The sequence below is a fragment of the Phyllostomus discolor genome, chromosome 3 (assembly GCF_004126475.2).
Source record: "Phyllostomus discolor isolate MPI-MPIP mPhyDis1 chromosome 3, mPhyDis1.pri.v3, whole genome shotgun sequence".
NCBI classification, from domain to species: Eukaryota; Metazoa; Chordata; class Mammalia; order Chiroptera; family Phyllostomidae; genus Phyllostomus; species Phyllostomus discolor.
Genome location: NC_040905.2, coordinates 7,980,958 through 7,994,113, shown reverse-complemented (window position 1 = coordinate 7,994,113; position 13,156 = coordinate 7,980,958). Strand labels below are relative to the sequence as shown.

Below are 13,156 nucleotides of genomic sequence, written 5' to 3'. Positions count from 1 at the left end.
CGTCTTGGTTTTGGAGAACGGGTTGGTTTCTGTTGGTTTCAGGGTTATCTTTTGTACCTTTTCCAATTGGAATTTTTTTTAATTTATTTTGACATAATGTCCAATTTAGAGGACAGGTGCAAGAACAGGACGAAGCCTTGGATCTACTCAGTGGAGAACGGCGTTTAGAAACCCAGACGCAGGTGCGAGGCACGCGCAGAATCCCCGGCATGTGCGGGTGGCGGGAGACACGGAGTCACCTCCTGCTGGTAGAGTCTCTAGCTCAGCGGTCCTCATGCTGCGGCAGGTGGCAGTCGCCCTGAGGGGTTGTGCCCATTTCTAGAAAGCCCCTAGGTGGCGCTGAGGAGCAATGTCATTGTTTGCTCTTGGCAAGTGTTCCGATGTATTTCTGGGTGACCTCAGAAAAACAAGACCATCGTTTTCACAGACCGGATGGCACAGTGGCTCTCAGCCGAGGCAGGGACGGCTCAGAAAAGGAGCACTGGGCTCCAGCTTCTAAAATGTTCTACTTCACCGACATAAAATAGTCCTAATTCATCAACGAGACCACCCAATGCCTAAGAAATGATGTTTTCAGAGACTATGTTACTTGTGGAAGATCCCCCCCTACACACACACATACACAAACAATGAGATAACGCCTAGACTCCCATAGAAATGAATATATACGTGTGAGTGCATGCTCACCACCCATGTCCACGGAGGGAAGGCAAGGTCCTCGTCCACAAGCCAGCCGCCCTAACACCATCTCAGGGCGCAAAGCCGCCCATCCTCCACTGCAGGTTCGCCAGCCGGAACCCTGGTTCTGGCTGAGTCTTCTTACCTGAAACATAACTCACATATTTTTAAATTTGCCTTGTGTTTTACTATGCTCACAGTGTGCAACCATCACCACTGCTATCCAGTTCCAGGGCATTTTCATCGTCCCCAAAACCAACCACACACCCGTTTGCATTCTCTCCCTATTCCCTGCCCCCCCGCCCCTGGCAGCCCCCGTGTGGATTTGCCTATTCTGGACATTAATAGAATTGTGCACTTTATTATTTAGGTGGCCTTCGCCGGCTGGCTTCTGGCACTTAGCGTGTTTCCAAGGTTCGTCCACATGGTAGCGTGAGTCAGTACTTCGTTCCTTCTTTATGGCTGAAGAATACTTCCTTGTATGGGTATACCACCTTTGTTTATCCATGCGTCCGCTGATGGGCACCTGCTTCTTGTTTCTACTTCTCGGCCATTATTAGCTATGCTGAGAGCAGCATTTGCACACAAGTTTTACGTTAACACATTCTCAACCCTATCTATCTGGAGGGATATTGCTGGGCCATATGGTACCTACATTTAAATTTTTGAGGACCTACCAAACTCTTTTTTCCAAGTGGCTACACCATTTTATATTCCCACCAACAAAAGACAAGGGTTCCAGTTCCTCCACGTCCTCGTCAATACTTGTTATTGCCCATGTTTCTGATTGTAGCCATCCTAACAGTATGAAGTGGCCAGCTGTAGTTTTGATTTGCATTCCCCGAGTAACTATTGATGCTGAGAATCTTTTCATATGCTTATTGGCCATGAAAAACATCTATTCAAATCCTTTTAATTGGGTTACATGTCTGTATTACTTTGCTAGGGCTGCCATAACAAAACACTACAGACTGGGCAACTTCAACAGAAATTCATTTTCTCACAGTTCTGGAAGCCGGAAGTCCAAAATCAAGGTGCTGGCAGATCTCACTCTTGGAATGTGCTCTCTTTCTGGTTTGCAGGCGGCCACCTCCTGGCAGTGCCATCACACGGCCTTCTCTCTGTGCACATGCGTCCCTGGTCTCTCTTCGTATAAAGACACCAGGCACATTGGCTTGGCCCACCTTTATTGTACCATGGCCTAGATTATCCTGGATAATTTAAGGATCATTTACCCTTGTCATTGAATCTTCATTATCTCCCTAAGGGCCCTATCTCCAAATAGTCACAATGGGAATTAGATATTCACCCTATGAATGGGGGTGGGACACAATTCAGTCCATACAATGTCTTTATTGTTGGATCTAGGGGGTTTTTTTTTTCTTTCTTTTAAAGAGTTTGGAGAACATCTGTTTATAAATTTTTTCACTGATTTTTTTAGAGAGAGAGAGGAACATCAATTTGTTTTTCCACCTATCTATGCATTCATTGGCTGATTCTTGCATGTGCCCTGACTGGGGATCAAACCCACAACCTTGGTGTCTCGAGATGACACTCCAACCAATGAAGCTTACTCAGCCAGGGAAGGTCTGACTTATTCTTAAAAGAATAGTCAAAGAAGAAAAATGCCGATAGTATTTGCCATCCACATTTATTCTTTCTTCCACATTTATTTATAAGGCTTACCAGCTGCATTACACACAGGTGGTTTTTTTGTGGGAACCTTGTTCAAGACCATACAGAGCTTCAGAGTCAACACGGACTCGTGTGAAACCTTACCTTGTCCCAACAGGGTATCTAGCAGACAAGTAATTCTAACACCATAACCTCTAACACCACCACCTCATAACCTCTAAGACACTGCAAACAACCAGGTCAAACATTTTAGAAAATACGCTCAGCTACGTGGACCAGTAAGACCACGGAATGCAAGAGTCCTTTCTCAAAACACAGCCACCTCTCTCCACAAGTTCCTTACCGGAGCCACAAATAGAAAAAGCCACTGAACAGTCGAGGCAAATTTGTATTTACTAACAGCTACGCCCTGGGCCCTAAACCTTAACGTAAAATATTCATTAGTAGTATTCAAAATATTCACAAGTAATTCCCCTAAATTACTTGTACTGATTTCAAAACAAAACGAGCCAGGAAGTCTTCTCTCTTCCACCCCTCCCCCGACCACCGAACCCAAGTCTAGGATGCTGCGAGTTCTGTCTCATTACTGCTCTTCAAGTACTCCACCAAGGGAACCAGACAAAAAGCGACTTATAACATGAGAGAACATTTGACCCTCACAGGCTACAAAGTCAATGTACAAAAATCAATTGTATTTCCATGTGATAGTATCAAACTGGAAAAGAAGATTTGAAAAGCACTTTCCTGTAAATAGCATCAAAGACATGAACTATTTAGGGATAAACTCAATATGGGCAAGACCTATCCACGGATAATTAAAAAACATGAAGTCAGACTTAAAACAATGACAGTTATGCCACGGTCATGGATTCAAAGACACAACATTGTTAGGACGGCAATTCTTTCTGGACTGATTTATAGCATCAACACGATTCCAATCAAAATCCAGGCAGACTTGCACATCATTAGGGGCAAGTTGATTCTAAAATGTATATGGAAAGGCAAAGAAACTAGAAAAGCAAAACAAGTTTTTTGGTTTCTCTCAAAGGAGAAAACCAAAAGTTTTTTTGGCTCTCAAGGAGTGCAGAGGGAGGGACAAAGTTGGAAAAATCACTGATTTTTAAAGCAATTTTTAAGCTAGTAATCAAGACAGTTTGTTATTGGTGTCAGAATGGACATACAGGTTGGTGTAACAGAGCACAGAGCTCAGGCAAGCCTTCCGTGCAGGGTGAACTGACGTTCAACAAAGATGCCAGGTGTTTCAGCAGGAAAGGACAGCTTCTCCGATGGACAGTGCTCAAATAACTGGACGTCAGAACAAAACCTCACCAAAGTGTCGCAGGTTCGATTCCCAGTCAGGGTACATGCCTGGGTTTCAGGCCATGACCCCCAGCAACCGCACATTGATGTCTCTCTCTCTCTCTCTCTTTCTCCTTCCCTTCCCTCTCTGAAAATAAATAAATAAAATCTTTTTAAAAATGTCTGTATATTAAAAAAAAGAGAAAGAAAAAACCTCAAGCTGCACTTCATCATCACACATCAAGTGAATGTGACATGAACCACAGACCCAACCATAAAGGCTAACACTGTAAAACTTCTGGCAGAAAGATAGAAAATCTTTCTGACTTTGGAGAAATTTCTCAGTCTATAGAAAATACAACCATAAAAGAAAAAAACTACAAATATTAGACTTCATCAAAATTAAACACTTCTGCTCTTCAAAAGGTGTCATTAACAAAAAGGCAAGCCACAGAGAGGCATAAAATATTTACAATACATATATCTCATGCAGAATCTCTATCCAGAATACAGAAAAAATCTTAAAGCTGAAGAATAACTCAACTAAAAATTGGGCAAAATATCTGAACAGGAGATACAAATGTCACATCAATCACCAGGGAAGTGTATTATATTAAAACCACCAAGAGACCACCTACTCATCCACTAAACTGACTCAAATTAAAAACAATGACAATACCAAGCATTCGCAAGGATACAGAGCAACTGAAACTTTTTTACTCCACTGCTGGTAGGAATACAAACTGGACAAGCGTCACAGTTGCCTCTGAAGTTACACACATACTCAGCATAGACTCAGCAATGCCACCCCCAGGGATTTACCAAGAGAAATGAAAACACACATCTCCACGCAGACTCGTGACATACACACACAGCAGCTTTATTTATAACTGAGCAAAGCTTCAGATATTCAGCAACCACCCAGCTGTCCATCAACAATAGGAAAAGGTACAAATTGGGGTATAACCACACAACAGAATAATACCCAGAAATAAAAAAAGGAACATATTACTGATAGGCACAATAACATGGATCAAGCTCAACACAGATTTCAAAAGCATTACACTGAGCAAAAATGTCAGACACAGGGGACAATACCTGTATTTGAAATTCTAGAACAGTCAAACCTAATTTATAGCTACAGGAAGCAGGCAGGTGCTGGTTGTTGGGGCGAAGGGGAAAGACTGCAAATGGGTGTAACAGAACCTTCTGGGTGCTGGGAATAGTCTACATCTCGGTGGTAATGATGACGGATTGCATGGGTGTTCACGTTTGTCTAAACTCCTCAAACTGCACATTCACAATGGATGTTTTACTTTATGTAAATCACACTTGAACAAATGTTCACATGTCACCTTGTAATCAGCATCACCCATTTTCAACATAATTTGCGTGGTTTAAAAAAATCTGAAATTAGACAAAATGTCCTCACTTGGAAATATAACCTGCACTTGGAAATATAACCCCGCTGGGGTTAGAGGGAGTCATGTAATGCCCCCCTGCCCCCTCCTGATTTCTGAGCCACGTGAAGGACAAAAGGAGTCAGGCAGATGCAGAACAAGAAGGCCAGATTTATTGCTGAAGAAGTCTGGGTGAGAGGATGTAACTTAGGTCTGTGCCAACCATGGCCACTAAGCATCAACCCCAAACTAGACAGACCTGCTCACCAGGGCGTGGGCCGTCCGGCACAGCCCCTGGGAGGCAGACGGAGCACCTTCCCGGCAAGGCCTGCATATCTGTCAGGCTTGGCTCTGCACAGGCACCATCCGTCCAAAGAAGGGGAGAAGGGAGCTTTCACGTCCAGGGACTTACCCTAAACTCCCTCTCCTGAGGACGAGGGAGAAAAGGAAAGGGGGAGATCAGGATTCCTCGGTTACTGGATGTCCAAAGCAGCACTGTGGAAGGAAGCCATCTTTACCATCTTCCCCACCAAGTGAAGATCAACGTTCTCCACCTTTCTTGTACCTCGGCACGCGCAACAGGTGACGATCACACACAACACACACTAAGGCACATTCACGGTACACCAGCTGTAGGGCCACCCCTTGTCTTCCATTCACGTGAGCGTATTTAATTGCAAGTGACTACACTGACATATCTCAATTTACTTTGGTAATGAGCAAACCATTTGCAGATTTCTATAATCCTGGTTAAAAACAAATTACTTTCTCAATCCCAAAATGCCACCGATTACAAAATATACCATCAGTGTGATAATCTCTCGGGAAGAAAACACATTTAATACAGCTATTGATTTGAAGACAATTATGAAATTATGATTCTTGTGTCAACTCAACTCAAAATCATTTAGATACATTACATCATGAAACCGAAGTCCAGAGTTGGTTCAGAAGGCCTTCTGATTCCGGCAGCCTGAAACTGAAGGAATGACCGCTTTCCAACCACTCGGCAAGGCGATGAGACAAGCTGTTGACGTCGTGACATACAGCGTAAGTTTCAATCTAAAAAGGCCACCCCGATCAGCTGTGATCTAGGACACTCCAGCTTTCTGAGACGCGCCTCTTTCGTCTTCATTATGGTCCAGCCACAGAGCATCCGTGTAAAATTGCTTCACACCGAGACCGCTCCCATAAAACGTCGGGCGGAGACCCCGGAGGCGACAGATTCCGGCCCTGTGATCCGTGCCTCGCGTGACTTCCCAGTGTTCACGTAGCATTGGTTAGCAGACTGAAGACGAACAGTCCGTAATCTAAGAACCCGCTGTCTAGAGAATAGTGTGTGGATGGAGTTGGAAAGCATCATGCTAAGCGAAACAAGCCAGGCAGTGAAAGACAAATACCATATGATCTCACCTTTAACGGGAACTTAAACAACAAAACAAACAAACAAGCAAAATATAACCAAAGACACTAGAATGGAGGACAGGCTGACAGTGACCACAGGGGAGAGAAGAGGGAATTTAAGGGGACATTGGGAAGGGTTCACAGGAACAAATTTAAAGGATACATGGACAAAAACTAGGGGGAGGGTGGTGATGGGAGGGAAGAGGGGAGGGTTGGGTGGGTGGGCTGGATTGGGAGTAAAAGGGAGAAAACTGTACTTGAACAATGATTTAAAAAAAAAAAAAAACTTACCTTTAAAAAAAAAAGAGAGAGAATAGTGTACAATCCTCGAATTACCAGGCCCGGGGCGGGTGGCAGTGTCCTGACCACTGAGCATCTAGGCCACACAGTTTTCAGCCAAGAAACACACAAACTTTATTCCATGTAATTTTCCTGTTTAGTGTTGTTTCAGAAAGCATACTAAACACATTTAATTACACTACTATCGTGAACATCTATTACTTTTCTTTCAGGTAAGGAAACGTGCTGTCACAGTCCGTCAGTTCAGTAAATGTCAGCGCATCGGCATCCGCATCCGCATAAAACACCGTACGCGCTTCCCCTTCACGCACGGAAGGGCGTGAGCCAAGCGTCTTGTGGGGCCTGGAGACATGAGCTGCCTCCTTCTCCCTGATTATTTCTTCTCCTCCTCCATGCTGTGTGCGAAGCATTTTACGTCTCGTATCTGAGCGGGGAAGGGACGAACCCGGCCCGCCGAGGTCACTCGGGAGGAAACACAGGGTTCTCTACGCAGCACCCGGGGTGGCACGCCCTGCATCCTGGGTCTGGCCGTGTTGGGGGTTGAGACCTCATTCCAGGAACAATCCCCAACCGATAACCACCTGTGGCTCGCAACATTGAAAGCAGTGACTTCTCACTTTCAGATAAGGAAAAAATTACAAAGAAATTCTCTTCCTTTCTTAAAATTGGAAAAATTCATATATCTCCAAATTATCCACTATCTCCAAACTGATCTGAGCTCTTCATAGAAAAAGGTGGCACGTACTGAGTGAGTCACATGTGAGATACTATACACAGTGCTTCACATTTTTTATTCACATAAGAAATCAATCTAACTTTTCAAAAGCTTATAACACAAAATAAGCAAAACATTAAAATACATAAAAAACTATTCCCAAATTACACAATAAACAAATACCCATTACTCAAAACAACATACCAACTTCTGTAGACCCCCAACTATCTACCCTTTGAGAATATTTCTTACTAAACAGAATAAAATAGAATTATTATTTGGTTTTTTTCTCGGATCATTCTAAAACCAACCTCTCCAACCAGAGCTAATTTTCTAGTATAACCTTGGAGAAAAGGTAACACTTTTCAAGGCAAGTGCTGACTTCTCTGACTCTGAAATAAGAGGTAAACATTCCACTGAAAGAAAAATTTCACAAATCATCTCAGAAAAATATAAACCATTACTGACATGCTCCAACAGGATGAGATTTCTTAAAATAAAGTAACACACTTTCATCTCTAACAAAGATTAAATTAAGTGTCTATCAACAGTAGCTCCCTGAGTGTCAGAAGTAACAGTTCCCAGCAGTTCTACGTAACTGTACTGCAATGTGTGTTCTACAAAAATAATCATTCACATCAGCAATGGCAATACTGATTTGTGGATGGACATCGCTGTGGTGTTCCAATGAACTGCTTCTTCAGTACGCCCTTCTCCGTGCATGGGATCGCACCACAAATCGCATGTTAGTGTCCATGTGTGCTGTGCCTAAGTTAGTCACTCACCGGAACTCTAACAGTCACATCCCTACTTTTCCTTTAGAAAGATATACTTTAGCTATTTAAAATTACAATTATTTCTCTTTTGCTGACTAGTTCCAAACAAGTTATCTACAAAAGGAATCCCAAACCATCAGCTGGAAAGTTGTTAGCAAATGATAAGCTATATTCAAGGCTTTCAAGCTTTTTTTTAAAAAGATTTTATTTATTTATTTTTAGAGAGAGGGCGAGGGGGAAAGACGGGGAGAGAAACATCGATGTACAAGAGAAGCATCCATCTGTTGTCTCTCGAGCGCCCCCAACCGGAGACCGAGCCTGCAACCCGGGCATGTGCCCTGACTGAACAAGCGGCCTTTTGGTTTGTAGGATGATGCCCCAACCCACTAAGCCACACCGATCAGGGCTTTCAGCTTTTGAAAATAAAGAAAATACTGCTTGTGACCAGAGCAATGTTGCAGTACGATTTATGATGCAGCTACAAGAGCCATTCATTTTAAAAAATGTACATCAAAAAAATGACTTGCAACTTCTGATCAAGTCGGAGGCACAGGTAAATACGTCTCGTCTCTGTGCACAACTACAGCAGAAACTACAGCCACACTGCAAAACGATGATCACCCAGCACTGTCAGAAAACCTGGCTGTGGATTTAAAGGGTTTAAAGAAGCCTTGGTTGTGGACAACCAAGGATTTAAAGAAGCCACATGCATCCAGATGGTAGCAGGGGTAGAGACCCTGAGAGGTGCAGAGAGGCGTGGGAACAGGAAGGGTGGCCCCACATCCATGTGTGGTGGATTAAAAAATGGGAAGGATACCTCAGGAGTGAGGGATCCCAGCCCCAGTCCAGACCACCCAGCCCAGGGTCCCAGTGCCAGGAAGATAAGTCCCCGTAACTTCTGGCTGTAAAAACCAGTGGGGGTTTGGGTGTGGGCAGAAGAAACTGCATCCTCTTAAAGGGCCCACAATGGATTTAGGACTCACGCAGACCCACCCCTCTGGGATTCAGGACAAGGACAACAGCTAGAAGGGCACCAGTGGCACATGGGGAGAGAGCGAAGTGCGGGTGCAGGGACAGCTTCCTCCAGACAAAACTCCAGAGGCCAGGCAGTGCACTGTCCCCTCTGCAGGCCCCTCCCCACACAGAGCAACAGAGGGGTGACACGGGTTGCCCTCACCTAGTGATGACCCAAGGCTCCACCCCACATAGTTTAACAGGTGTGCTAAGACAGGAAGTAGAAGAAGTTCTACCTAATACACAGAAACAAACACAGGGAGGCTGCCAAAATGAGGAGACAAAGAAATATGACCCAAATGAAAGAACAAAACAAAACTCCAGAAAAAGATCTAAATGAAATGGAGATAAGCAACCTACTGGATGCACAGTTCAAAATACTGGTTATCAGGATGCTCCAAGAACTCAATGGGCACTTCAATGCCATAAAAAAGACCCAGGCAGAAATGAAGTTTCCATTAAGTGAAATGAAGAAAAATCTATAGGGAATCAACAATGAAGAGGATGAAGCGGAGAATCAAATCAACAATTTGGAACACAAGGAAGGAAAAAGCATTCAATTATAATAGCAGGAAGAAGAAAGAATTCATAAAAACAAGGACAGGATTAGGAACCTCTGGAACACCTTTAAATGTACCAACATCTGAATCATAGGGGTGCCAGAAGAACAGGAACAGCAAGAAAATGAAAGCTTATTTGAAAAAAAAAATAATGAAAAACCTCCCTAATTTGGTGAAGGAAATAGACACACAAGTCCAGGAAGTATAGAGAGTCCCAAACAAGTTGGACCCAAAGAGGACCACACCAAGACACATCATAATTAAAATGCCAAAGGTTAAAGATAGAGATCTTAAAAGCAGCAAGAGGAAAGCAATTTCCTACAAAGGAGTTCCCATAAGGTGGTCAGCTGACCTCTCAAAAGATATTCTGCAGGCTAGAGGAGACTGGCAAGAAGTATTCAAAGTGATGAAAGCAAGGATCTGCAACCCAGATTACTCTACCCAGCAAAGCTATTCTTTTCTTTTCTTTTCTTTATTTATTTTTAGAGAGGAAAGGGAGGGAGAAAGAGAGAGAGAGAGAGAGAGAGAGAGAGAGAGAGAAACATGAATGTACGGTTGCTGGGGGCTGTGGCCTGCAACCCAGGCATGTGCCCTGACTGGGAATCGAACCTGCGATGCTTTGGTTTGCAGCCCGCACTCAATCCACTGAGCTACGCCAGCCAGGGCCAGCAAAGCTATTCTTTAGAATGGAAGGGCACATAAAGTGTTTCCCAGATAAAGTAAAGCTAAAGGAGTTCATCATCACCAAGCCATTATTACATAAAATGCTAAAGGGAATACTATACAAGAAAAAGGAGATCAAAATGAGGAACATTAAAATGGCAATAAATTCACAACTATCCATTATTGAATCAAAAGAATAAGCCAAGCAAACAAGCACAACAGAAACAGAATCATAGATCTGCAGATCATTTGGAGGGTTATCAACTGGGAGGAGGAAGGGGGAAAACGGAGGGAAAGGTACGAGGATTAAGAAGCACAAATTGGAAGGTACAAAATAGGGGGATGTTAAAAACAGAACAGGGAATGGAGAGGCCAAAGAACTTACACGCATGACACATGGACATGAACTAAGGAGTGGGGACACTAGGCGGAGGGGGGCAGAGGGGGAAAATTGAGACAACTGTAATAGCATAATCAATAAAATGTATTTTTTAAAAGTAAATTGCCTGTGGTAAAGACTATCTACCATTGTCAAAAAAAACCCAAAAAACATCATTCTCACATTTATCAGTAAGTACTTCCTACCTCCAACAAATACTGAAGGTGTGGCAACAACCATGGTTATAATTATTTTGAAGTCAAAGTCAAAAGAAGCATAAATTAGAATTAACAGAAGCTGCAGAAAATGCCCAGAATGTACACATTTGCATGCATTTCCAGCTGAACTTTCAAAGAATCTGCATGTAACCAAATGAAAACTTTGAATCCAAACGAACATCAAAAATATTCAAGTTTTGTGACACAGTTACTCTAATGAAACAAAAAAAAATAGAAGACTGAATAGTAACAGCAGTGTATTTTTAGGAGGGAAACCAATCGCCGACTTCCTTTTACCATAACCTTTTACCTTCCTTTTACCATAACCTTTTACCTTCCTTGTTGACCACCAACAAGTCAGCATTTTAGCAACACTGGCCATCGAGTCATTCACCAGGCAAGCATTCATGTCCAAGTGGTGTCCTTAAGATGTGTTCACGTCTACATTTGGATTACGTTTATTAACCAAAACCACTGTAGTCAGAATTCCAGTCTTAATAAGTTTAAACCATAACTTATCACAGCATAGTCCCAACACTACATAATAATTCTACCCGTTCGTTTTGATCTGCCTCCTGTGAAAAACTCACTTTACAAACAGCGCTTCTGCCCGGTTTCTCCAGAGTAGATGCCCGTAGGCCTACAACTTGAAGTGGCCATCGACAAGGTGGGCTCAAGCAACCCCTGCTAGGCCTCATCGGGCTTTGATAAACACGGAGCCATCGGGCGACGCAGCGCCGTCCTCCTGCTCCGTGACGGTCTCCACGGTCCCAGAGGCCGACACAATAACCACTGTTTTATTTGCCGACGCGGGCTTCTGTTTTTCGGCGATAGCGGCACAAACGGCCACGATCTCATCACTCTCAAAGTCATAGTCGGGAATTGCCCTCGGCGAGACGTGTGTCGCCTCCGCCGGCGCGGCACTCTTCTCGCTCCTCTGGGCCACCGTCTGCTGCTCGCGGAGCGTCCTCGCCCAAGAAAGGTCTTCTTGCCACACTTCGGGGTTCATCGGGTAGATGTGCAGGGCGACTTGGAAACTTCGAATCGCCTAGGGAAAGCAAAGGTCAGGTGTTTTTGTTGGGTTTTTTTTTTTTTGCTTTGTTTTAAAAAATGGGTGTATTTAACATAATCCACAATATCCACATATGTATGTATGTATATGTAGGTACAGATAATATACACATTTTTTTAACATAGTAGACTGTAAGGAAGGAAGCCAGGGCTGTGTCCTCACTACTGATGACGACCGTGATGAAAAGACGAAGGTTATGAAAGTGTGAGAGAAAGTGACCGGCACGCTGCCGATGGGGACTAGAAGTCCGTTCAGATAGAGACACTGGGGTTCAGCACGAGGCAAGTGCGCTCGCGTGCTCGGCTCCTGCAGACCGGCAGGTACACGGATCCCGGGACTCTCCGGGCTACCCCACGGCCGTCGGGAAGGTGCCGGGCGTGCACGCCTTTGACGCCGGGTGCCAGAGGAGACAAAGGCAGACACTGCACAGTGACACAGGGTCGGTTCCCCGGAATTACTTAACGATTGTAACTATGCGCACACCCAGCGTCAGAGCACCCGAGCGTGAAAGCGAACACTGACAGAACTGCGGGACGAAGCACCGGCAGGAACCGGAGGCCGGAGCAAGCCCGCAGCGCGCAGGGGCCGGTAGCAGACCTCCGCGCAGCAGTCCGGCCGACGGCCGCGGAGAACACGCATTCTCCCCAGGCGCACCGGGAACGCCTTCCACTACAGGCCCCACGCTGTATCACAGCACAAGTCTTTGGGACAACCGTGACAGCATACATAATGGAATATTTTTTAAATGAATAAATAAATAAAAAGAAAATTCACACTGAAAAAAAAGAAAAAGAAAAACCCAAATTTAAAAAGACATACTAACCATCCAACCATCTTTTCTGACTCTAATGGAATAAAACTACAAATCATAGCAACATATGATTTGCTATGAACATAATCTTGAACAATCAGTAAGTTCAAAAAGAAATCAAAAGAGAAATTAGAAGGTATCTTGACACACATGGGAATGAAAATACACGGAAAGGACGGGATGCTGCAAAAGCAGAACTAAGAGGGGAGTTTCTATACATGCCTATGTTAAA

General features: G+C 44.0%; 1 protein-coding gene across 2 annotated transcripts in view; it reads right to left on the bottom strand.

Annotated features, from left to right (window-relative positions):
• Nucleotides 1–4,471: 4,471 nt before the first annotated feature.
• The window catches only part of TTC33 (tetratricopeptide repeat domain 33), a 35,736-nt gene continuing 27,051 nt past the window's right edge, over nucleotides 4,472–13,156 (bottom strand). For both annotated transcript variants that reach the window (XM_036020183.1, XM_036020184.1), the window contains 2 exons: nucleotides 11,389–12,089; nucleotides 4,472–11,344 (listed from right to left, as the gene is read on the bottom strand). In XM_036020183.1, the coding sequence (XP_035876076.1) occupies nucleotides 11,736–12,089 (354 nt within the window). In that variant the 3' untranslated portion in view covers nucleotides 4,472–11,344; nucleotides 11,389–11,735. The remainder of the gene's footprint in view (nucleotides 11,345–11,388; nucleotides 12,090–13,156) is intronic.